The 26,665-nt window shown below is 44.1% G+C and overlaps 1 protein-coding gene across 4 annotated transcripts; it reads left to right on the plus strand.

Moving 5' to 3' along the window:
• Positions 1–764: 764 nt before the first annotated feature.
• Positions 765–25,474, plus strand: LOC106917899 (uncharacterized). Of its 4 annotated transcripts, XM_014987200.2 has the most exons (14): positions 773–1,431; positions 9,935–10,807; positions 12,607–16,627; positions 19,083–19,428; positions 19,593–19,766; positions 19,858–19,952; positions 20,036–20,109; positions 20,194–20,239; positions 21,317–21,357; positions 21,450–21,520; positions 21,604–21,773; positions 22,256–22,350; positions 22,471–22,629; positions 23,650–25,474. In XM_014987200.2, the coding sequence occupies exons 2-13, from the start codon at positions 10,145–10,147 to the stop codon at positions 22,609–22,611; spliced, it is 5,937 nt and encodes a 1,978-aa protein (XP_014842686.2). In that variant the 5' UTR covers positions 773–1,431; positions 9,935–10,144; the 3' UTR covers positions 22,612–22,629; positions 23,650–25,474. The 4 variants fall into 4 exon arrangements, 2 of the variants coding, with proteins under 2 accessions (XP_014842688.2, XP_014842686.2); XR_001418307.2 differs by lacking the exon at positions 23,650–25,474 and having other exon boundaries at positions 767–1,431; positions 21,604–21,768; positions 22,471–22,622; XR_015765733.1 differs by lacking the exon at positions 23,650–25,474 and having other exon boundaries at positions 767–1,431; positions 21,604–21,786; positions 22,471–22,503.
• Positions 25,475–26,665: the final 1,191 nt, after the last annotated feature.

Genomic DNA, 26,665 nt, shown 5'->3' on the forward strand with positions numbered 1-26,665 from the left:
GTGCATTTTTAAAAAAAGTTATCTTTAGCCAACATTCAAATTTTATTCTATCTGATTAAGACAAATGAAATCTTTAAGGGTGCAAATACGATAAAATCTAACTCCCCAAGAAGCCTTGTTTGTCTCAGTCCCAGTAGCTTTAAACTTTTAGACTACAGATCTGAGTAAATTCAGGGCAGAATTTAACTATTTTCTGTCTTGCAAAGTTCAAAATGCTCCGCCTCAAGGTTATGCTCTCTTATTTTTCCCATTTTGAATATGGTGGCTGAGAGAAATTGGCTGCTGTGTGTGTTATGTTTTTATTCTCATTAAATCTTCTCAAATTAAAGCCAGAAATGTAATGAAAATTGCAGTCTTGATTTTCCACTACTGCAATAAAAATGTATTATTTTGAGAATTTTGACACATTTATTTGACGAGGTATATCGATGAACTTGACACAAACCCTGTGGACCTAAACCGTTCTGATTTTGAACCTATGATTGGCAACAAAACAGATAGCGATATAATGTATAACTTCTATTATTGTCAAATGCATTATGCTTAAAATAAAATATATTATCCATGGATGAGTGGTAGAGTGACACTGTTTGCTTTTTGTTTCTTTGTTTAACTAGTGCATAATAAGCAGTCCTCACTTTAACTTTTTAATAAATGTTCATATCCTGTTTGCCTCTCCCAGTAGTGTATGAGCTGAACCCCGAATCTCACATGACGCACTCTGCAACTTCTGAGCTGCTCCCCACCAGAAGAGAAGAAAAACACCCTGACAGCAGCTCACTTCAGCCAAATCGTCGCCATTTTATTAAGAGACTAAATAGCCTTCCTCTGATCGCCTGTTATGAACTGCAACGAGATCCTGGGCTCACTTCGCCGTTTTATCTCCTCCTCTGGCCACATGAAAATGGCCACGCAGTTGCATTCCCGCACATCCAACCGCACACGCACATATGCACTAGAGAGCTGCAGCCTTCAGCCCGTCCCCCTCCTCCACCACCACCTCCTCCTCCTCGCCTGCCTGCTTGTGTGCGCACACACGTACATCAGAGCGCCGTGAGCCATGAGAACTGGCGGGAGCGATCCAACTTTCCCTGAGAGAGAAGTGGGCAAAATAAGACCCAGTGGGTGTAACCAGTACGCCACCTAGCTGCGGAGACGCTTCGGCGGAGATCCGTCGACTGTACCGATTATGAAAAACACCCGCGCCGATGTTGTTGCACGGAGGGCTCCGCGCTCTGCTGGGAAACAAACTCGCCTTTCGGGGGTGTTTTTAACCTCCGCCGGCCTTAGTTATGTAATCGGAGCCACAATCTAATGCACCAGAAGCGGCGGATCGCTCGCAGTTAGAACCGACAGGAGCGGAGAGCAGGACAGCAACACCTTCAGCTCCTTTTGCCTTGAACGCAGTTGGCTCTGGGACGCGCTCTCTGGGTAAGTAGCCTACGTAGCCTTATTACAGATTGTCATGGCAGTCCGTATTAAGGTGCGCAGGCCTTTTCATCATGACCGAGCTCAAATTCGGTGCATCCGCTTTGCGCTAATTTTATCCCTTGTTGCTGAGCGTGTTTCCCCCCCTTCCTCTGTTCTCCTTGCGCGGTGATATTTTTCTTATTTCAATGTTGCTGACACCAGCAGGGGGACTGGCAGAGGACAGAGGGGGTGGGGAGGGGGGCTCTCTCGGGACTGATCCACATCAGCAGGCGCGTTTTGATGCCATGCTCCCTCTTTTACTTCCATGTTGAGTTTTTAGCTCGCTTGCTGTGCATGTTTGTTGTGTTGTTTTTTTAAAATATATATATTAGGACGCTCAAACACGCGTCATATGTAATAACGGAGGAGAAAGGAGCAACAACAACACGTGTGTTTCATTTGCAAGTGCGCCAGCATCAAGAGGATGGTGCGCAAAGTCATTTTAGAGGAGAGAAAGCTTCAATATATCTACAGTGGCAACATCAGTCAGCCGACACAACTGCGACCCGAGTACATAATGTTCAATCAACACACTTCTAACTGAGGGAGAAGCGTGTGTACGTGTGAGGAGGTGGGAAATAGGAAAATCGCAAAAGTATTCACACCCCTCAAACTTTGTCAACGCTCTGTCACGCAAGAGCCACGAACCTTAATGTCTTTTACGGGAGTTTTATGTGATAAACAAGCAAAAAAGAAGAGTAAAAATGTGTGGTGGAAATAAAGGGTGCAATGAATAGTAAAAATAAGAAAAGTGTGGCATGGTTACACTAAGCCAAAACCTGTGCAACCAATTCAATTGCCTTCAGAAATAATTAGCAAATAGGTGTAACATAGTCTCAGTATAGCTGATCTGTGAAAGCATCCGAGGTTAGTTATTGGAAATTAGAGAACAAGCAACACGACCAAGAAACTTAACATGTTAGAGAGAAACTGAATTACTTAAATCCAAAGCTTCCATGGTCATCCACCTAAACTGCCAAGTTGTGCAAGGCGTTAACCAGGCAAGCAGTGGCTTTGGAGGAGCTGCAGCAATCTGGAGCTCAAGTTGGAGAGAACCATTAACCATATGGCAATTATTTGTTCCAGCATTTGAAAACTGATTTTCACAGAAGACCTCCATCAATCTGACTGAGCCTGAGCTATTTTGCAAGAAAGTATTTCAGTCTCTAGTTGTAAAGCTGGCAGAAACGTAACCCCAACAGATTTGCAGCTGTAGTTGCTGTAAAATTGGTTTCTGCCATACACAACACACCTTAGAGATTTCTATTTGCGAAACACAATTAAAATAATTTTCTTCCGCTTATAGTTAACCACTACTTTGTGCTAGTTGATCATATGAAATTCCAATAAAGTAAATTGAAGTGAACACTTGTAATCTGACAAAAAGGATAACTGTTTAAGGTGAATACTATTGCAAAGTACTTTACTTCTCTGTATAGGGGCGCATCCGAAAGCTCTAGAAAAAGGTGACCAGATGCGAGCCACTGGTCATCTTTTCCAAGCACCGTAAAAGCTGGAACCAGAACATAATATCAGGACTATAAGGACAGGAATGAGAAGTACGCTCTGAAAGACACAAGCATGACAAACCAATGAAGAAAACAAAAAAAATAAAAATATATTATAAAAAGACTTTCATCTACGATTGCCTAGTAAATTCGTACGGTTGGCCACTACCTCACAGTATCTCCTTATGGGCGCTACTCCTTCCCTGTGAAGGTGAGGTGTGAGAACCGAGTGACTAACTGCGAGGCTTCATGGTTCAATAACCTGAGATGCCAACACTGGAGCCCAGTTTCCAGCTGTGCTCCTGCTGTTGTCAGGCAGATGCTAGCGGCTGTTGTGGTCCTCGATGATAACACTGTCACAGGATGGTGATCATGATGCTGCTGGAAAGACGGAGGGCCATTATCATGATTTAATCGTCCCTCTCCAGAGGAACCACAGTGACTTACGGTGTCAAGTCCACCCATCATTCTGTCACTGGGAATAGCTTCTGCTCTAATCTTAGAATAATTCAGAGTTATGTATGAGAGGTATGGCTCTGGAGAGCATAAGGAGCTATTAGTATGCTCTTTGACTGATCTTGAATGGGCTTACCCTTTTAGGTTTGAAAACCTGCCACTCTCATCATCTGCCTGCCGTCGCTTTTCACTACAGCTGTTTCAGAAAGTGCCTGCATTTAAAGCTGTTACCCAAACTTTTGAGTAAAGTCTTTAGCTCTACTTTGTTGTCTGTTGAATAACATTTAATGAGGAGAAAATACTTGTTCCGGTATTGTATTATAACTTGTCATTCTCTCAAGATAAAATCTATTCTTCATATCAACATGTCTTTAGTGACATCACAAAAGGTAACTGATTAGAGTTATTTTGAATGTGTGCATTTGCAATCTCCTTGTTTTTAATTGTAACGTCTCCACCAGTCTGAGATTCCTACGACTATATGTACATGATGCATCAATTTAGGTACAAATTAGGGCTGAAACGATTCCTCGAATGATTCGAGTACCTCGATTACTAAAATTCCTCGAGGAAAATTTACCTGCCTCGAAGCTTCTTAATTTATGTTTTATTAGTTAGCGCACCGTGTTCCGGCCGGGACTTCATTTGCGTTGCGCGGAGCTCTCACTTCCGCCTCTGAGTTGTTGACAAAAGCTAAGTCTCAGCGGCATAAAGTCCAATCTTCAAGATTGGCCCGTGGGGATTTTATTGATTGATGATAATGCCCGACTTTTTATCGTTTTTTGGGGAACCAATAAGCATCCTTAAAATGACTGGGGGAATGCCTGGAGTACGGCAGCATTTCTCCTCCGGGGCTGCTGGTTGAAAGCGAACGGCGGGAAGAGCGCTGAGGTGAGCGGATAGCCTGAACAGGGCGGGCGGCTGAGTAGCTGATGCTTACCGTGTAAATGTAGCTTTACCGACGAACCGCACAATAAATTTCATATCCCGGTCTGAAGAAACGGGTGGCGGAGCGCATCGTACATGGCTGGTAGATGAGTTTCTGAGTGTGACCAGTGAAGGTGTCGTAAATATCCCGTATTGCTTCCCCCCGTGTTCGTCCCCCGGTCTAACGGTTCGTCAGTCCGCTGGTCTATTTCCTCCCCTCCACCCCATCTTACGTTCGTTCATTCGCCCTCTCCTCCCACTCCAGGCGGCATTTCCCGTATTTTCAAACCCAAAGCGTGACAGGTTAGGTGGCAAGGTGAGTTTAATTAATCTATTAAACTCACTGAAGATGAATACATAAACTAAAAGCTGGATTGTAGACATTTTTTATAAGCATATTTGTGAGCCTGCCTCTTTGTTATTAAATTCAATAGAATTTCAGATTTTTCTATAACTTTTCTTCTGGTTAACTTAGAAAGTGAGCTATTATTGTTACAGGTTAGTTTTCTAAACTACAAAAAAAGCAACTGTTAGGGATGCTCAAATATGAAAAATTGGACTGATATTGATATCTGATAGTAACACCGGTATTATGCCAGATTTACCAATATTTCATTTTATAATTTTTTTTTATCCGATTACTCGATTAATCGTAAGAATAATCGATAGATTACTCGATTACTAAAATATTCGTTTACAACAGCCCTAGTACAAATATTTAAAAAAAATAGAGAAAAATAAATTTAGTAACCGTTTTAGCAGAGAATATAAGACCTTTCTGCAGTTTTGTTATTTACAGAATAACACCAAGAGTATAACTAGCTGATATTAGGGAGTTAATAAGTTGGGCTATCTGCTCTGGCAGAATGTGTAGTTAGCTACTCGACAGACATACTGCTCACAGTTTACCTACTTCAGTTTTTAAACAGCAGTCAGTTATTCAGGATGATGATAGCAGGCTGGGGAAACCTTCGTTCCCCATCAAGGTATGGGCAATTATAGCATTGGATGTCCTTATAAGGGGAAAAATTGTACTGTTATTTATTGTGATAATGATAAACTCTAGTTAATGATGTCTGCATAACTCAAAACGTACAGAAAAAGGTTTGATAAGTTTAATGTTTGAAATCATTCCAACAGTTTTTCATAGATTAAATAGTTTCCCCAATGTTGGATCCATGAGAGGATCAGTAATTTGAAATACTTTTGAAAATATGAAATATAAATCCAGCTGTTTCACTCTTTCATGGTACAATAGAACTATGTTAGTATTGTACTGAAGTACTGCGATTAATAATGGATAAGTTTTGTTTTTAGAGCAGTTTTCTTGTTTGGGAGGCTCCGACTATATTAACTGATAGTGTTGCCTAATACCTATTTCATGTCATAACTGTGTGCTTTCTTAATAACTGATAAGATTTGAGTTTGTCCAGCCTGTAAGCAAGGGAAAAACTGTACAGCCATTTCTTTCAGCTAGTAGACTGGCAAGAAACAGCAATAGGTGAGGGAAGGGACAGTTACTCAGGTCTCCAGACCTGAGGTATAGATAATCAATACTCAGGCATGACCCCAAGCACATTTCTTTATAAAGATGTTAAAGCGCGGTAATCCCTGATACTAGTAGCAAGCATTGTCTAACTTCAATGTGTCTATCTCTAGTCAGAACAGCATCATCAAAACATTTGAGAAATCTGGTAACAATAAAGGTCAAGATAAGTTCCAATGACGCTTCCTGCAGAACTGCTGCATCCCTCGCTACTTCTGACTCGTACAAAGCCCCGATCTGTCGGTTAGCCCCACTGTGTGGACAGGTAATACAGCTGGCAACATCAACAGTCCAGTCAACTCCAGGGGGGAAGTAAGAAAAACTCCCATTGTTCAGTAGACAGAAAGAGAGAAGTTAAAGAGAGTTCAGACTGGCTCTAGTCTGGAAAATTAAGTAGATGTTGGAGGCAGTACAAGTGAATGACAGACATTCACTTGGGGCAGTAGCCCAGGGCTCCAAGGTTTTGGGGACACAGAAAAAGAATTATTTTTAACAAATAGATGTTTTTCGGGCAATATATCTTATGCTTACAGATTAGTGGAAGCAATATCCACGAGGTTCTTTAATTAGTTGGATTAGTATGCGATGTCTTGTTTCAAATGAGTGGCATGACATGGGTCGGTGCGGTTCGGTATGCTGTTTTGTCAGCTCCCATTGTAAAAGCGGTCCATATAAGCGACCCATACTGCACCATCCTAAAAAGGCTCTAGGTGGAGTGCAGTTGTAGTTGGTATGGCATAGTTAGGGTGGAGCTTCTGGCATCACACAGCACAGTCATTTGACTGGGGGACAGAAAAATGTCTTTGCTTGCGACCATCACAAGACAAACTAGTGCAACATGTTTGATGCCACAATAGGCTTTTGGGTTTCATCCTGGCTTCCCAGGGAAAGTCCAACTTGTGGTGGAAGCCCTTTCAGCGAACCAAACCACACCGACCCGTGCTGTACCACTCAGTGGAAATGAGGTACAAATAATCAATGCTGAAGCATGACCCCAAGCACATCAACAGCAGCAGTCTTTAAATACATGCTTCATACCTTCTTCTTTGTTCTGTAGTGCATTTTAGTGACCGTGTTACAGTACAGAATATAATGCTACAGTAAATGCAATATCTTGGGGCATTTTTCTTCTATGGGTGAAGACATTTGGAGTGTTTACAAAGAACTTCTTTTGGCAAGGACAAAGATTTTTTTTCATATGGAGAAAACCAAAAATACTTTATTTATATGAAGCTATAAATTTATTGTCGTTTGTACGTGCAAAAGAAAAAGAAAGTCGTGTGGGTAGGGCTCCCGACGGTGTCTGGCATGTACATGTGCCGAAAAACCAAACAGACGGAAAAATTGAATCAGAAATATAAACACATTCGTGCAAGTTAGAGATCTGAATAATCGTTTGCCTCTACTCAGCGCCCTTCATGGCTTGGGGAACATCAGTCAAATTCTGGCTCAGACCTGTATGGTTAGCATTTTTCAACTCAAATGAGCGTTTTGGAGTCTATGCCTCAATTTATCAGGAGTTGCTTTTCCGGCATAATATGTTCCAATGCTGGCTGATCAGATTGATTCTTGGGCTTCTTGTGACGTTATAAACCCAATCTCACACGAGAAACAGTAAGCAGATTTTATTTATTTTTTCTGCAGCACATTGTTTAAATTTTGCATTTTGTGACGTCCTTTCTCACTCAGCTGCGTTTTACTGTCGGTATACGGTTGTCAAGCGGAATAAATTGGCATCCTTGGATTGCATCTTTAAGAAAGCTACTGTCCACGGCTGTACTCGTTTGATTTTATTGTAAGCAGTACTGGCCTTAAACATGCTTTCCAATACTGTTACATAAGAGCAGTTTCTGGAACAGATGTCGATTCGTGTGATTCAAGGAAAGAGTTTCTGTGTGTGTTTGGACTCGGGGACCTAGAGGCAGGAAAGATGGTCCACTGAGCTCCTAAATGAAAACATTAAACTGAGATGCTCTCGTAGGTTTAAGGCAGCAATTCAACGTGTTGTTGAGAGACAGATGAGCTATTTCATAAGTGGCCCTCCAGAGAGACAAGAAGAAAGAGCCGCAAGAATGCTTTGGCGGGGTGTGTTTTATTAGAAAATGGACGAGCGTGTCCCTTGATGAGAGATGGAGACTAATGAGAGGAGCTCGACGAAGGATGTCACTTTCCTTTTCAAAGCTTTTCGGTTTGGAAGAAAAACAGTTGTGAACGCAGGGTGAGTGAGAGTGAAAGTTTTTCTCTGGTGAGCGGATTGTTATTTTTAGGGCGTGTTTCTCTGGTGTAATGTCACATTAAAAGTCCATTTACAATGGGGTCAATGAAAAGCTTTACTTGACTTAGAGGAAGCAATGGGAGGAGGAGGAATTTGCACTCCTTTCCAAAAATAAGTTTTACCCTTTCCTACGGATTTGTGTTACCACTACTGAAAAGCGGGAGGGAGGAGGGGAATGGTTTGCGCTGTGAATGGAAGGATTTAGGCTGGAGAGGAGGGAAAAGCAGAAAGGACTGCTCAGAGGGAAGAAATATGGTTCTGATTAACAACGATACAGTTTTCGGGTTGACTGTTTTACTGTGTGGTCTGCAGAGAGGGAATGAGAGTGGATGGGACTAATAGGAAATGTATGAAAAAAAGGTTAAAGCCAAACACGAAAGGGGGCGGGGGGTTTCGAAAGAAAAGAGACTACAGTGAAGGGAAGGGTGGGTGGAGAGGTGGCTGTGGGAGTAGCTGAGAACAGAAGGCAAAGACAGTGGGGAGACGAGGGGAGGAGACTGGATCAAGTGTTCGAATATGTCAGGAGACGACTGATTGATTCGCTGATTTAGGGAGAGGAATAGTAAGGGTTGTAACTGAGCTACAGTGTGCAGGGGACTGTGGCTGTGGTTCAGATCTATAGGGGCAGTGCTCTGCACAACTTCTCCATTAGATCACAGCCACAACATTCTGTGTATTTTATTTGAATTTTTGTGACAGATCAACAAAGCTGCACTTAGTCGTGAATTAGAAGGAAACTATTAATGTTCACAGGTAAGAATTTGAAAAGTGTGCATTCATATCCATCCCTCCTAGCTCTGAAACTTTTAAAATCCAGTGAAAACTTCCTTTAGTGTGTGCAGTTTAGTCTCAGTATAAATTTATGTTTTGTTAAGGCCTCAGAGGTTTGCTAGAAAACATTACCAAACATTCGTCACCCTAAAACGCGCGGCGAAACAAGGTGATGGCAACGTCATGTTTGAAATGCTTTAAAATGTGATCTTACTGAGAAGGAAGAGGGATTTCTTAGAATCGCCTTTGGATGTATCCAGTCTTACAGATAACAGTTTCCACAGAGCCAAACGAGTGTCAGACATCCATGTTTGGTCTGACAAGACGACTTGTGATAGAGAACTATTACTTTACATCACAGCAAAACAACTTCCATACGGTGAAATGTGGTAGCGGCAGTGGGACTGGATGTTTTTTTAGGGACACTACTAATTCACTTCATGCTTTTGAGAATTTTATTTGCAAAAAAAAAAAAAAAAAAACTTTTAAAAACCTTGTAACATTTTTCTTCAAGTTCAAAATTATGCACTACGTTGTGTTGGTCAGTCACATAAAATCCCCCTCAGAATGTTTTAGTGTTGAGCTAACATAATAGAAAATGTAAGAGTTCTTACAAAAGCGCTTTTGTTATGCACCGTAGCTGAAGACCGTCAGAAGAGACCACTGTGACAGTTGTTTGGTGGGATTGTGAGTAAAGTCTTCCAGTTAGAGCTGACATTCTGGGAATCTGATTGGCCTCCTGGGCTTTCTGTATGATGAGATCATCTCTGTGGACACAGACTTTAGCACCTCGCTGCAGCTGCCTGCAGGAAGGGGACTTTCCCCCTCAATTCCTGTGCCGCTGCGATTCAGCATCTGAGCTCACTAAAATGACTAATCTCTGGCCTCTCTCTCTCTCTCTCTCTTTTTCTCTCTCTCTCTGTGTGTGTGTGTGTGTCTGTTTTTTCGTCTCCTCTTTCTTTTGGATTCATATTTACTCAGCTCAAGTCTGAAGGACAAGAGAGAGACCTTCCCTCGCTGGTTGACGACAATAACTGCACTTGGACAGTTAAGGGATCTGTTTTGCTAACCTTTCTGGTTTGCACCTGCAGTCTGCCCTTCGTCTTTGACCCCAACAGTCCCTCTGGGCTCATTTGAAGGTGTTATACTGGGAACTCCGCAGAACACTGCCTCTCCCCCCTGACTTCTCTGATGGACCAGAGAGTGAAGGGGGGGACCCCTCCAACCACCGCCTCCACTCTGGACTCCACTTCTGCTCCTGAAGACTGTAAGCAGGACCAAGTGGCAGAGAAAAAGAGGAGAGTCGAGGGGGAGAGTGGCAATGTTGGGAAAAAAGAGGAGGAGAAGAGAGGACCAGGAGGAAAAAGAGAAGGGGACAAGGGAGCAGTGCTGGAGCTGCTCATCGAGGGGCGCTGCAGAGGGCAGCAGGAGCTCCAGCTCTCTGGCAGGGAGTCAAACTGCCCCGAGGGGAACGTAAGGGTCCGGATTGGACTCCAGGCCAAGCGCACCAAAAAGCCGCCCAAGATTTTGGAGAGCTACGTGTGCAAGCCCACCATCAGGACGTATCAGAGGCAAGGCAGGGGGGCTCTGCTGAGGGCAGATGGAGAGGGAAGAGCGGTCCAGCAGATCAAAAGCAGCCCAGCCACAGACGAGGCAAACAGGGAGCAGCGATCGGGCCTGGATGCCGTCCAGGCCACATCCAAAAAGACTACATCTGCTGCTTCACCGCCGCTTGCAAAGCCATTATCGTCCTCGTCATCGGAGCCTTTGTCGATATCCTCGACATTAACTTCAGAGTCTGCTCCTGCTTCTGCCCCCAACATATCAAGCCAAGGAACCAAGACTGGCAAACAGGTAGGACACTCAGCCTCCCAGCTGCTGGCAGTAAATCTGCTGCTGACGTTAGCTTTAAATAGAAGGACAACAACCAAGGCTTTCAGTGAATGAGGGTTTTCATCCATTATTAAAAAGAACCACATGTTGTAGTTTCTCTGTTAGTTTTTAGAGTTAACCAGCAGATTCTCGTATATACCGGAATGGCGAAAAGAGATAAGTGTGAAATAAGCTATTGTCTCAGAACTGAAACCTGAGCAGCAGATTACAATTAACAGACCTAAAATTAGACTGATAGGATGGTAGCTAGTTGGAGTTATTGCAGACATCGGTCCATCAGTCCTTGTGATGATCGCCCAAGGGGAAGCTTATAGCCATAGCTGCTCAAACGTCACTCGAGCAGCAGCAGCAGCATACCAAAATTACAGAACGAGTATAAAATGTCAAGCCTTCTCATCTGTATTAGTGACAATTTATAGCTACCAATAGCAATGTTTTCTCTCTCTCTTTCAGTCTCTGCCTGGCCCTCTATATCTGTAGCTCTCTTCTATTTTTACATCCCCTCTTTTCTCTACGCGCTCTCATTTATCTTTCACTCCCCCCTCTTTCCCTGTCCCACTCGACTCCTCTCTTTTTCCTCCACCTTTGCATTTCTCCTCTCTTTGCCCCCATTCCAGTTTCCATCACCTGGCTCTCTCCTTTTCCTTGGTATGCCCTCATTTTCTCTACCTGTTTGACCCATTTTATTCTTATACTCTCTCTTGAAGCAATTCATATATTTTCTGGTTACACACCCCTGTTACAGCATTAATCTGACATATCCTCAAAAGTTCAAGGTAGAAATCAACAAATCTAGCAGGTGGAGAAATATACATCAGAGAAGTTGCAGTAACCCAGATGCATAAGTGCACACAACCTTGAACTGATACTTCGCCACTGATAGAGATAGTACCTTCCGAACGTTCTCCAACTCTCTCACATTGTGAAAACATGTCTTGTCTACGTGTCTCTTCTGTTTGCTCCACAGTTTCTGTGTTTTCATTTTTGACTTTCTAGCGGAAATCCAAAGTTTTAAGGTCCAAACTGGCGAGAACTGGTTCTCTTCATAATTTCACTCAGTGACCGGAAAGAAAAAAATAACCACAAAACATCTTACTGCCATCACCGTGTCTCACTGTTGGTATGGCGGTCTTCTGGTATTATTTTTGAGCCAAACATATATTTAAGACTTTGGTTCAACAGACTATGACTATTTCCACCCAAGGCTTTGGGAAATTTTAGCTTTGATGTGCCTCTAGAAGGCTTTGAACATTGTCTGGTAGTTGGTACCAAAAAGGTAAGTCTGAGTGTTTCAGAAATTGCTTATTTACTAGAACGTGTATGCACAACCCTCTTTTAGGTTTACAGGTACAAGTCTGTCTCACTGCCAAAGGTTGAGACATTGTGATGGCAGTATGATGCTTTGGGGTTATCTTTTTCTTTCTGGCTAAGCTTAGCCAGGTTTACCTTAATTTATGACAAGAGTCAACTGAAGAAGACTGAATGCTGAAGTTTAATCAATTTGTGTTTCAGCAAGTGCAGGATTAAGGATAAAGAATGCAAAGCTAGGCTGTTCCTCTTATTTTTCCTCATTACACTATAGTTTGTTTATCAGCTGAACACACAAACCATAGTGTGTCTTGAACCCACATTAAAGATGGACAAAGTTTAAGAATGATTAATCAGTGTCTCATTTTTAAAACAAGGGCGTGTGCACTGTTACTGATAAATCTCAAGGTTATTGCAGTCTGTGACAGAAATTGTGTTTTTGCATTCCCCAGGTTCCCATCAAGCTGGCCGATAAGACGGATGATAATTCAAATGGCTCATCAGAGAAAGTGAAGAAAGACAAGCTTCCAAGTGTTAATGGACAGTCTGCCCCTGCAGGACTTACATCCTGCTCTCCCACAACAGATCAGACAACTTCTACCACTCCGTCCACACCGAGCAAGCAGACAGTCTCCACTTCAGAAACCAGGAATGAAGGGAACAGCTCCAAGAAACACAATGGTTTGGTTCAGACAGCAAAACAGAAGGAACTATCGAATGGGAGGAGTTCTTCAAATATCCTTGGCACTTCGTCCTCGTCAAAAAACAAAGCTGGAAAACTCAGCGGTTCCTCTTCTGCTTCTTCCACAGATTCCACAGTGAGGCCTCTGGTGTCTTCTGGCTCCCATAAAGAGCTTTCCAGTAAGACTAAGCCAGACTCTTCTCCCTGTCACCAAATCACCCCCAAATCACAGTCTTCCCCCTCCTTGGATCCTTCCTCCGCCCAGTCAGAGGGTTGTGATCCCTCTCCACTACCCCTGATAGCCAATAAGAGAGAGAAAGAGAAGAAATCCAAGAAGGAGAGACGTAGAGATAAAAAATCAAGGAGAGATAGACCAGAGGCAGACAGAGAAAAAAGTGAAAAAAGAAAGGATGAGGTTAAGAAAAAGAAGGACAAGGATGGGAGATCAAGACATGACAAAGAAAAGGATCAGAAACACAGAACTGGCGATTTATGGAGGGATAACCTAAAGAATGAGACAGGAAAGGCAGATAGATTAAGCCCTGAAAGATTGAGGACACAAGATAATAATGCAAAATGTGGTGAAACAGTTGGTACTGCTAAATTAGATAAGAGCTCTAAAAAAGTGACTCCAGTCAGACTAGAGGAGAAAGAAAAGACAGTTGACAGTTGTAGACTTTCTAAAGAAAGTGAGCCCGTTTCAACAGGTGATTCCAATAAATCAAAAGAACAAGACGTATCAAGACACCCAGTAGTGCCTCCGCCTCTCTCTATGTCCTCAGCTCCTCCCCACTTGCCCCCGTCTTCCTCTCACATTCCTGTTTCTCCCCCCTCTTCGCCCCGAGAGCAGGACAGCCGACCACTCAAGAAGCGCAAAGCCAGAAGGCCCAGCTGGACCAGGCTGGTACATCGCGCCCACAGAGCGGAAAATCAGGAAGCTTCTTTGGATTCCCTGCATAATCCATCGCTAAGTTTCCCCCAGATCACTAAGACATCGTTTCCATCCAAAACCGCTGTTCAGCAGAGCGATGAGTCACAGTCAGCGCCCTTGAGCTCCTTATCCAGCTGCTCCCCCCCAGTGTCTTTAGCAGCCCCAAAACAAACTCACCCCATGTCAGATTCAGCCAGGAAGAGGGGCCGCCCCAAATCCCACAGCTCCAGTTTGGATGAGCCTCCTCCTCGACTTTCACCAAATGATATTCCCTCTGAGGAGCCCATTGTACGCTGTGACAGATCTAAGAAAGCCCCGGTCTTGGTACCGATACTGCAGTCTAAGTCCAGCCCTAAGAAACGAGGGCGTCCCCCCAAAAGGCCCTTCCCAGAGGACCAGGGCGAAGATGCACTGAATCCCCCCAATCGCAAGGAAAGGAGTGAAGACTTTTATCCTCCTGAACGGGGGAACCGGCAGCTAAAGATCAGGAGACTGATTAATGAAATGAAGAAAAGAAAGAAGAGGCGACTTCACAAAGTAATCATGTCTGGTTATATGGGGAAGGAGGGCAGGGGAGGAGAGGTAGTGGATGGTAAAACCTCATTGAGAATGTGTAAATCGATTGAGGACACAACAGTTCACACCCTTACAGCCCTGTCCTCCTCATTTGGGAGCAAGCTGGGCCCTCAGATCAATGTAAGCAAAAGAGGGACCATTTACATGGGCAAGAGGCGAGGACGCAAACCTAAGTCCCAATCAGCAAACCTAAACTCTAGCTCCCAGAACTCCACGCAGTCGTCTTTGTTTACCAGTCCCCCTGAAGCATCTCTTTTCTCATCTGGCCAGCCACAGCCACCCCCATCTCATCCATTTCCTTCCCCATCACTTACCCACTCCAGTGGAGCCCAGAGTCCTTACAGTGAAGGCAGCCTCACAGAACCGACATCCTCCCTTCTCTTTTCCCACCACTTCTCCCTCCCTTCCCCATCCTCCTCTTGTACGTCCCCACGTCCTCCTTCCTCCTCTTCCCTCTCCCCCTTTGTAAAAAAGAGCTGCCCATGTCAAGGGAGACATCAGTTTCCCTTTCACCAGTCTTCATGTAAGCTCTCGGGTGCCACTGCTTCAATGCACCATTTACCGGGTTCCCCGAGTCACCTGAAGGAGGCCACCCCCTCACCAAGGAGCGAGTCACACAGTGACGAGACGCTGCCCAGCGACAGCGGGATAGGAACAGATAACAACAGCGTCTCTGAGCGAGGCGAGATGAGGGGAGCCCGAGGAATACTGAGGATGGGTCATGGGTCAGGGGTGATTCTGGGAGGTCAAAGGCTCCCTCCATCTCTTGTGGACCGCCCCTCTCCGGTTTCGTCGCCCCTCTCTCATGTGGCCAGACACTCAAACACCATGAACAGCTCAAACGCCGCAGAGCGCCACAGAGACCGGCACCGACACAGGCGCAGGGATTACGACTGTCCCGCTTCCTGTGCCTGCCTGTGCACCTGCCTTGGACACAACAAGTGCACTCACTCCGACTATTACTCTTGCCTTGGACATAGTGCACTGAAGAGACAGAAGAACAAGCATAAGAAGAAGCACCAACAGATGCACATGCAAGACCCAGAGTTCCTAGCTGAACTGGATGATCTGATCGCTCAGTTCAACGAGGTTCACATTGGACGACGGAGCTGGGCGAGGACGGGATTTGGGCAGGGCTTTGACGGAGGAAGGCGACATCATTCCTCCTCTCATTCCCACCGGTCCAACATCTTCCGGATCAATCTGAATGGCTTCTACTCGCCACACCCTGCGTCCTTCCCAGCGGCTCCTTCCTTCACCCCTCAGCCCTTCTATCCTTGCCATTGTAACAGGAAACTGGACCGCCGGCAGTGTGGCTGCCCCTCAAAGTTCCAGGAAACAATTGAAAACATGGGCTTTTACGGCAGCTACCCACCAGCACCACCGTCGCTCTACCACCACCTCCCCAGCTCTTTCCCGCTTCCACCCCCTCACCAGTACGCCCCCCATCAGTCCCACCACGCTCACTTCCTCCTCAACCCAGCCAGATTCCACAGGCGCAGAAGCAGGTTGCTCAGGGAGGGAGCTTTAGGAGGAGAGGTGGAGGGAGATTTAGGGGCTAGCAGCAGAGAAGCAAGCTCGGGGTTCGTTTCTGGCCTCTCTTGTGGCTGGGGGAGGAGCGAACATAAACATAAGCACCGTCACCGGCACTGTGAGCGAAACATGGATACTGAAGAGGAGTTACAGGATGAGGAGGAGGAAGACGGCATGGATAGGGAGCTCTTGAGTGGTTCAAAGACACAGTCAGGGTTCATTTTTGGGCAAGTAGAGGGAAGAAGGAAAGGGGGAAAAGGACCGGGAAGCATGCTGTCTAAAGACTCGCCTTGGCTACGTCAAAATGGAAGCATTCCCTTCTCCGCTGCCACTTCCTCTTCATCATGTTCTTCGGCAGAGAGGTACAAAAACACATCTCTCACCTCTTTGGGCCTTGGCTCCACTCACCTGTCTTCCTTTGGAGGAGGCTGGGGCGGCTTGGGCCACAACTGGGCAACATTTGGGAGTCTAGGAAGTCCAGGATTTGGAACCCTGAACCCCAGCTGGAGAGGCTTTTCCGGGGACAAACGCGTGGGCAGACTGGCTGCCTCAGAAGGAGAATATGAGGATGGCGAAGATGATGTCGACGACTCACGCCTGTACGCTCCAAAACACACCAACCTGTTCACTTCTGCAGCCATGTCAGCAGCGGGGAGGGGCCTGAGGAGCGGATTGAGCAGCAGGATCCCTGGAAGTGGGGAGAAGTCATGGAGGAGGGACGAGCCAGCGTGGACAGAGAGGAGGGAGGCAGGTGAGAATGCTTTAATGATCTGAATGGGCAACTGTTGAATCCACAACTATCTTCTGTTGTTGCTTCACTGGCGCTAAATGTGAATCTATTTTGAATGCTGACAGCAATCCAGATAAAACAGAGACTCCAACACCATTGAAATATAACAATAGTAGTCGTATAATGACAGCGAGCTGAGAAAATGGGTTTACGCAGAGAGCCTCTTTTCACTCGCACAGTGTGACAGATTTTGCTATTTGCACAGTGCGGAGATGAAACTCCACCAACCAGCAGCCGTGTGCCCAATATAGTGACAGAGCTGCTTTTTCTCAGGTGTTGTTGAGCCACACATCAAAGCCCGGAGGCTGCATGAGGAGAAATCAGACTCCATTCTTTTTTTAGCCAGCTTCAGTCCCTTTCCTGTGCAAGGGCACCGACACAGCCACTCTGCAGCCACTCCTCTTAGAATTTGTTTATAAATTACAGTAGTGATCTGAAGCTTATAAACACTCTTGGTTTATTTGAACTCTTCATTCACCAACCAACTCCGAAACATTTATTTCCAAAACAAGAATTTGGTGAAAAAGTTTGAATTTATTGTGGGTCCTCTAAAATCTACATAGGGTCAAAATACCTACAAACTCAAATATATACATTAATTTATCACTAGTTAATGACTGGATACAATTTGCTTGTCTCTTTGAACAAGCTTCTGGCATACCTCCGTCAGGAAATTTGAGCACTCTTCTTACAAAAATGTTATAGCTGCATGAAATTGCTTGGGTTTTAGGGCATCTTAAACCAGGGGTCCACAGCTTTTAAATAGAGCTGAGGCTCAGTACTTAGTGTTATCCGCACCAAAACTAGTTTTGATGCTTTTGGGATCATGTCCTGTTGGAGCAACTAGTTTTGTTTGGATTTTAACAGTCTGACCCAAAATGTCACACTCAGATGAAAGTTGGTTAGGATGTTCAGGAATGACCGATGAACCACCAGAGCTCCAGCACCTGGTGAACTAAAGGCTGTTTGAAACACCAGTGTTACTGTCTGTGGTGACAATGTTTTTACATAACCTGAACAGAGAAGATACTGTTGTCCTTACAGATGTGAGCTTTGGTGAAGTCTGGCTTTGGATTAAAACTCCACTTCCCAATAACATATTTGGCATCTTGAATGGACTTCCAATGTTTTTGATGACCACAACTGATAAATATTTGAACAACCAAGAGTATGAAGCTCAAAGAGAGGTATATGGAGATAGTCATGGTGAAAAAGTAAGGGAATAGTGAGGAAGATGTGGGTTAATCATAATCAGCACTGTATACATTGAACAGTAAAAAAGCAATGCCATAAATTTTAATATCCCACAGACCAGTTAAGTCCTACTGAGCATTTGTCTTCAATGTGAAGATTGGTAAAGGAAGCAACTAGGCACTTCAATAGGACAGTGATGGCAAACAGACATCTTTAAAATGGATCAATTAGGCTGACAGACTCAACCTCGACTTGGAATATGGAATATGCTTAAAAGTCAGGTCAGTCCCAGGAATAGGATCAATTTGATGTTTATAGTTGAGCCTGTGTTAAAATTGTGAAAATCCTGAATAAATTCAAACTTTTGCACCAAATTCTCATTTTTAAAATCTATTAAAGATGTATGTGTTTTATGCTCCTTCCACCCTGAAACTGAAAAGTGAAGTTCATGGCTAAGATGAGCGCTTGTCAACTTTTGGGTTCTATATCTTGTTGGGAATCTGCAGGAACATCTTTAAAATCTTCCTGAACCGCACGCCGCACCAGCTCAGGGCTGTCCAGCGAAGCACAGTCATTAGTTAACCACCAGATCAGCTATTTAAAGCTCGTCCTATTCCTCCCCGCTGGGCCGGCCGAGCCCGTTTGATTTGGAAAAATCCAATAAGGAAAGAGTGGTCAGTCTTGTCAGTGGCTGAGGAAAATGGAACAAAAAGATGGATGACCTCAGGAGAGATTGATGAAGGGATCAGAGGGAGGTCAGGGGAGGGGGGGGGACACACACAGAGTGTGTATGTGAGGAAGAAACATCTCTTTTTGTCCCTGATGAAAAAACAACACAGAATTAGAACGTTAGGTCATACTTTGCTCTGTTTCCTTTTCCAGCACTGTTTTTCACTTTAACTGAGTGTGCAAAAACAAATGATGTGCATAAAAGGTATGCGTGCCTCAATGTGTTTGTGTGCATCACTTATTTCTGACTGTGCGCAGCTCGTAAATCACTTTTAATACATTTCCCAGAAGTGATCCGGTCAGAGGAAATGTTGTGACTCACCTAATCTGCGGCTCGTCCACATGACTCAGCCCAGACTGGCCTCACCTCACACCTTCTGCTGGCTCAATCTCTCATCCACATCTGTCTCACTTCCTCTCCGCCACTCATGCTCCCCCTCCGCCCTGCCCCTCCCCTCCCTTCGCCTCCTCTCCCCCTCTCCTCCTCCTGCAGGTTTACAAGGTGACTCGAGGAGCCGTGGCCAGCGAAGGAGCGTGCCAACTCCAGACTGCGCTGCGGTGAAAAACAAAAGGGGGCCAGGACGTCCCAGGAAGCACCCGCTGCCCTCCGCCGTGTCCTCCCCTACGCGCTCATCTCATGCGACGCCGTCCATGTCGCCGGCTGACTTTGTGCCAGAAGAAGCGGTGCCAGAAGAAGCGGTGCCAGAGAAAAGAGGAGGAGGAGGAGGAGGAGGAGGAGGAGGAGGCAACATGGTGCAGCAGGTCATGGATCTGGAGTCGCAGGCCCGGAGGAAGAGGGGGCGGAAGAGAAAACACGGTGACTCTCCGTGCCATCAGAGGTGAACACCAGAGCTGGTTGACTTGACTGTTCAATACAACCACTCGCTGCTGTTATATTAACCCACCGTTTTCAGCACTGTGTGCTAAACCAGTGCCCTCTATCTCTCTCTTTCTCCTTTACCCTCCCTATCACTCTATCTCTCTGTTTGCACTTTCCTTTTAGTTTTGCCAAGGACGTCCCCGAATGTGACACGCATTCTGAGTTTCTCAGCCAATCAGATGTCGACGAGGCTCCGACACAAGCAGTAGCCGCCCGCAGGGAAGAGAACAGTGATGGCTCCCCCAGGAAGAATTACCTGACAGCAGGCCTTTACTCTGACGATTATAAAACTACAGAGTGAGCCAAGCGAACCCATAAGCTCCCTCATATATAGGATATCTAATTATCTTTTTCCTTTTCATGAATCTTTCCTTTCTCTTTATCTCAGTCCTCCCTTCCAAGCCCAGAAGAACTGCAGTGAGAGTTTAGAGTACACACCAGGGGAACATGAGTACAGCCTTTTGCCTGCTCCCATACATGTTGGTGAGTGCAGATTAACGTCTCGACTTTGTTCTGGCTCGTTCTGGCTGTCGCCGCTCATTTCGAACTATCTTAATCTTCTTTAGGAAAGTACTTGAGGCTGAAGCGAATTCACTTCCAGCTGCCATATGATGTGATGTGGCAGTGGCAGCAAAACCAGGTATTTAGGTAGAAACAAGAATTCAAGCAAACAGAATTTTTTTTTTAATAACTCAGATGTAACTCTGATGTAATTTGGGTGCAGCTTCAGCGTCAACCTGCTGTCCCCCTGAAAAGGAAACGCCGTTACCGTGAGTTTATTTCTTATTTGATGTGACTTTGAGTAAATATGTGTACAAACCGCATCCTCATCCCTGGTATAATCGTAGGATACATGCTTGCATATCAGTGGACAAGTGGTGCTTTTTCACATGTTAAGATTTTCTTTTAAAGTGCCAAAGACATCAATCTGTCCTAATCAAAGCCCACACTTCCAAATTCCATGTTTATGTTTGCGATGGTAGGACAGAAAATGATATTTTTCTGGCTTCACTGCCAAACAACCAATTAGCTTATAGATATAATCAAATAATATAATAATACTCAAATACCCAAAATTACACTTATTTCTGCAGTTCTAAATGTGTTTTTGAAATTTTTTTTGTTATTATTTCATAATCCGTATTTCTGTAGCTGGTGCCAAAATAAACGTAGGTCTTCGTCCAGCCTTGATTGTCTCAATTTGACCTTTTAAACTGAGAAAAGTAGCTATTTAGATTCGGAGTAAATACTGGAACCATAAAGAACACCACAAATCTGTCTTACTTAAATGCTATGTTTCACTGTCTTTCCCATTTTGATGACTGGCAAACCCCCCCCCAAAAAAAAAAAAAAAAAAAAAAAAAAACTGGCCTTCTGCATCACATCATAATGATGCCTCATCCTACTCCCTGTGCAGAGCGACAATATAAACCTGGTCACACAGGCCTTTGGACAAAAACAGGCCCACAGCATCACTACTCCTAATGGGAATTTAACGCTTTTCCAGCATACTCATTCTGACCCATCTTTATTGTTTAATGTATTTACGCCTAACAAAAAGTGGAAATTCTAGGTTATTTATTTGCAGTTCCTAACTTTGAAAATAAATAACTATTAATTCTTTAGATGCATTTATTTTAAATGGTTGTCATTATTTTTTTTCCCCCCTAAAAAATAAGACACAAGCTTTTTTTGAATGAGAGGTTGAATTTTTGGAAGATCTTCTGGTTTTAGATTACACTGCTTTGTGCAAAATGAAATTATTTCACGACTTTTTACACATCTGCACCAGGGGAGCAAATAAGTCTGATGCGTCGGATTCTTACTGTGCTGTCTGATTTACGCAGGTCGCCTGAAGCAGAAGACTCCGTCTTCCCAGCAAATAGTGGTGGGTTTTGCAGCTTTGGTTAGTTCTATTCCAGCACAGAGCTCATTGCTTTCCCTCCATTCATCTCCTCACGTCTGCGTTTTACCGAACAGGAGGAGAGCTCCGGAGACATCACCAGCCTGTTCCCTCACCTCGACATGGAGCCTCTGACCTGCAGCGAGAAGTATGGATTTCAAAATAAACTGCTGTTAAACTCATTTCAGCGTCAGTAGGGTAACCGTCTGTGACCGTATGTGCCGGGTCCAGGAGCTTTGTGGTGAAACACCACGTGTTCCTCGTCAGGAACTGGGAGCTGGTGAGAGACCGACAGATCAGAATGAGGATAGCGAGGGGGAGAGACGGCGACGAGGAGGGAGAGGACTCGCAGATCGCGTCCTGCGACGACGCCAGTGGGGACGACAGCCACATCAAGTCAGGTCCATGAAGCAAGTGTGTGTGTTAGTTTTTGTTTCTGTAGGTGTCTGTGGTTGAACCTTGTGCACTTTCATTTTTTTGTTTTGCCGTACATCTGTGTGGACCGTGTCGTATGTGTGCATGTATGTGTGCGCTCCGTCCGACTTCATGTTTGGCTTGTCTTTCCGTATCATACTCAGCAGCCCAAACTAAGTGGTTTTCCAACCACAGAATGCAGCCTGCAGAAATGTTTCCCTGTTTCTGTCCTCCAATGCTGGTGTCCAAGAACTCAGCAGGGATCGACTTTCTCCATTAGCAGTGAAACCACACACTTTCATCCAGCAGACAGAAACCAAAGAGAAAACAAGAACACATATAATTAAAATGTAGCCGTAAAACATCTGTGTGGACCGTGTCGTATGTGTGCATGTATGTGTGCACATACATGCACACATAGATGATGTTCCAGCCTCCGCTAACGTGCCGAATGCCGTTCGACCTGCAGATCACTCAGTGGGGGTGGAGGTGACGGTTATCAGCAGCAATGATCCCCACCACCAAAGTCAGGACACCTCCAGCTCGCTCACTGCCAGCCCCAGTGTGAGTTAGCCGACCGCACACCACCCACATGGAGGAAAAAGTCTTCTAATAGAGTGAAGATTTTTTTTTTTTTTTTCAAATCTGCTTTTGCAGTCAGTTGTATGTTTTTGTTCTCTCCAGCCCACCAATAGCCGGAGCAGACAAGAGGAGGAGGAAGAGGAGGGAGAGGAGGAAACAAAACGAGGGGACAGAAAGGTCTGCAGCAGAGAACAGAGGAGGAAACGGTTGAATGATTTACTTTTGACTCTGCAGCAGTCATAAGTGAACAGAAAGAGAGAGGTAAGTGGAGCATCAGCTGGTGTACAGTGCTGGCAAAAGTACTCACACCCGTTTACTTTTTACAAATTCGACCACACAGCGACCACAGATTGCCTTAAAATCGGTTTGGATTGAATGAAATAGATCTACGCAGAGTATATCGCTTTATAGTGGAAGGAAGATTGTGTTGGTTTTTTTTCAGGTCTTATCCAAATAAAAATCTGAAGTGGAAGTGTGTGGTGAGCAATGGGTTTTCTGCCCCTTTTGTCTGGTGTTCCTAAATAAAATCAAGTTCAAGCAGCTGTCTTCACAAGTCAGCCAATTACATGTCATTTTAATCTCACTTCAAAAACCAGCTGTCCTAAATTTCCCAAAGTTGAAACACAGTGGTGGCAACATCATGATGTGGGGAAGTTTGTTAGGATTGACGGTAAAATGAAGGGAGCCGGAGAAAGGAGTCCACGGTTTGGTCCATACAGAACGTTCTGCCAGGAGAGAATTGTGAACGGTGCAGTCACATGCCCACTCCCTGGCTGTTGCCAACCAGATGGATATAAATAACTTTGCTGTCGGTCCGTTTTAATGGCACCACTTCATGTAACGCAACTTCCCCATCGGCCCGGATTAAAACTGTGGATTTACTGCACGCAGGCGGACTGGAGTCATCCTTGGCATGTTAGCAGACTTCCAAGCCAACCTTCACAATTTTTCTGAACACAGCGTTTCACCAGAACATGTCGTTAGCATGGACGAGGTCACGCTAACGATGTTTATTTTGACAATTTCAAATAAATCCGACTAGAAAATACGGTACATATCCCAAAAGACCCTGCAGCCGTATATCTGCAGTGAAATGTGATTCTACAAAGTATTAGTAAGGAAACGCTTTGGATGCCACACTTTTCAGATTTTTATTTGAAATAGTGTTTCAAAACCTTCTCTTAAAATCCAGATAAATTATCGGCGTATGCCACTGAACAGTTTGGTTTGATCCAGGACCGCGTGCAGCACATTGGTAATTTTTATTTTATCTTCATGTAGGGTGGAATTACTCCAAAAAGAGGGACCAGCCCCAGCAGTGAAGAGGTGGACTGAAACCGATGTCACTGCACCAACTAAAACGACAGAAAGACGAAGTCGGGGAGCGTTTGACCGCGAGACGAACAAGACAAACTGACGTGGATGAAGGAAAAAATTTAATAAAATGAAAAGGAAAGACCAGCTGAAATGAATTTGCACTAGTGCTGGATGAACAAGCACACTGAGTGGACACACTTTAAAAAAAATACATATATACACTTTGAATGCTCTCACTGCGGCACCTTAAGCAAAAACAAAACTAAAAAGGACGCGTGTTGCTCGGGAGGTTGAACGCGGACACGTACAGCGCGGTACTCGGCATTTTCGGCTCACTAGTTTCCAAGAGACAAGGAGCTCATAAGCCGCCCGGGGAGGAGAAAACGCAAATGTAGCCCGGGCCCCCCTTAAGTAGGTCAAAATTGAACCCTCATTTACTTGTTAAGCTTTCAAAGTCACATTGCACCTTTGGGAAATGGCACAAGGAGAAGCGAGCCAGTTAAAAACTAAAAAAAAAAAAGAGAGAAGAGAAAAAAAAAGACAGTGTTAGGTTTTTTTTTCTGCTTCGCTTTAACAAGACTGTGTCTGCCATGTTCCAGTGAATAGGGGAAAGGGAGGGTGGGAAGAGCTTAGCAATAGGAATTTTGGCATTGCTGCAAGAGAATTTCTAATGAGGTTTTGAGAAAGAGCTTATTTTTTAGAAAAAAAATAATTAAAAAAAAGTGTTGTCTGCTATAGAAATGGACAGAATATATCCATGACAGGAATGTTTATTGTTGAACTATTTTCAGTATTGCTTCCAAGGAAAAGGGGGAGATAGTTTTGTTTACTCCCGACTGCCTTTGAGAGGGTTTCCCTCTTTTCTTCGGAGCACTGACAATCAGAATGTCCTCGGCGATGGTGGTGGTGGGGTGTCAGCGGGGAAAGGGATACAAGAAGTGATTTACCCCAAAATGCTCTGTAGAAGTGCCATGTCGTCTTATGTGTAAAAGCGAGCTCATGTGGTCTTTAAAAAGCAATATCTCCTCTAATAAGGACTATATAAGTACTCCAGTTATGTTTTTTAATTAATTTGTGAATATTTGAGGACTTTGTTTTTTCTGTACAAAAAGCATATTAAATTGTTCTCATCCTAGGATCATTGGATTAACAAGCCTTTCAGTTTTATGTGAATGTACAGTAGATCGGTTTTCCTTTCGGCCGCAGTAGAGTGTAAATTTAGCATAACGCATAAACGCTACCAGTCAGATCTTTCATTTTGCCGAGGCATTTTTAACAGTATAAGCAGCTGACCAGTATATCCTTAGAACTGACATGGTTGTATATTATTTTTACTCTCTCTTCTTTTTGTAGAGTTACATATTTTTGCCTCCTTTTTTAGCTGAGCGTACTTTGGTCAGACAATCTGTGACAGTAAACTAGTTTTTTTTTTTGTTTGTTTTCCAGTGCTCTCTTTCAGTAGTGTGGCTTCTTATAGCAAGCCAAAAAAGTGCAATTTCTTTGACTGTTTACATACTGTATGTATATTTTTCTCCCTCTTTACTTTTTTTACCTAAAGGCACTACATTATTGCCAGTGGATGATTAACTTTATAGCAAAGGTACACATAAGGAGTTATTTATCTAGTTTGCATGACATGTAACCTTTGCCTGTTGCCTCTGACGGTGTGCATCTGATAAGCAAAACAAAACAAAAAAAAAGTGATAACTCATTGCCATAGAATGTCAGCTCAAACATTTTGCCTCTATATCCATAATAATAAAAGCATTTTATGTCTCCTGGTACTAAACCCTGTGAACTCGTCATGCTTCAGCCTCAAGGCCCTCCTTCCTGCTGTGTTTGTGTTTTTAAGTGGAAATACCGCAGTGATGCTAATCAGTGTGAGTTTACAGTGCTATCTAGTGGTGTAAGATTGTACGTCTCACAGTCTGTTGTCCTCTGTAATGACCCACAGTGGACAACAGGGCTGTCAAAGCAGCACAATAACAAGATGGTGGAAGGGTGTTGCGCATGGAGGTGCTCCTATGCTCTCCTCTTTCTAGCCTTTAAAGATGGCTGGGGCAGAGTTAGGTCATTTAAACTCTCCAAAAACAAAAAGGGAAAAAAAAAGGGATTACAATAGTGGATAGGATTTTGAATTTTTATTGACTAGAATGTGTATGTTTGCAGAATGCCTGGTACAATCCTGTTTTAAACAAACCTGTTTATTACATGTTGAAACTAAGAATTTTTTTTGTTTTTTTAAAAGGATATTAATTTTAACTGAAAATTAATATCAGTTAAATATACAGTAACTGCTTTACTGTGCAGTGCCACCAACTGCACAGTAAAGCAGTTGGTGGCACTGTTGCCTAGCAGCTAGAAGGTCGAAACCTGGGCTGAGGCTTTTCTTGTATGTTCTTCCCGTGTGCATGCATGGGTTCCCTCCAGATACTCTGGCTTCCTCCTACAGTCAAAAAACATGACTGTTAAGTTCACTGAATACTCTAAAAAAAATAAAATAAAAAAAAACTACCTTTAGGTTTGAGTGTGTGTGTGTGACTGTCTTTTAATGGACTGGTGACCTGATCAGGGCGTATATCACCTCTCGCCTGATAACCGCTCACCAGGCCCATCAGTCAGTTAGTGCCGCAAACGACTAAAATATGCTTACAGACGCCCGATTCTACCAAAACGATTTACCCAAATTATTGAATTCATATGTTCAAATAATGTTAATGGGTACAGGTGTAATAAATCCAGGACCCAGGGATGCAGACTGCTTACGATGCCATTTGTGAAAGAATAATTTTCTGTCAGGAGCTTAGTGAGTTCCAGCGTGAATTTGACTGGGTGCCACCTGTGCAGGATGAGATTAGTATGAGGTCATAGACTTCTGAGTCAATAAGCATCCAATGCAAACATCAGGACAGCTTAAAAATGTATTAAAACTAATGTTTGGCTTTAAGAGCTTTTGAGTCCAGACTGTCAATACTGTCAG

The sequence above is a fragment of the Poecilia mexicana genome, unplaced genomic scaffold (assembly GCF_051168715.1).
Source record: "Poecilia mexicana isolate PSO_F unplaced genomic scaffold, ASM5116871v1 scaffold_16, whole genome shotgun sequence".
Lineage (NCBI taxonomy): Eukaryota > Metazoa > Chordata > Actinopteri > Cyprinodontiformes > Poeciliidae > Poecilia > Poecilia mexicana.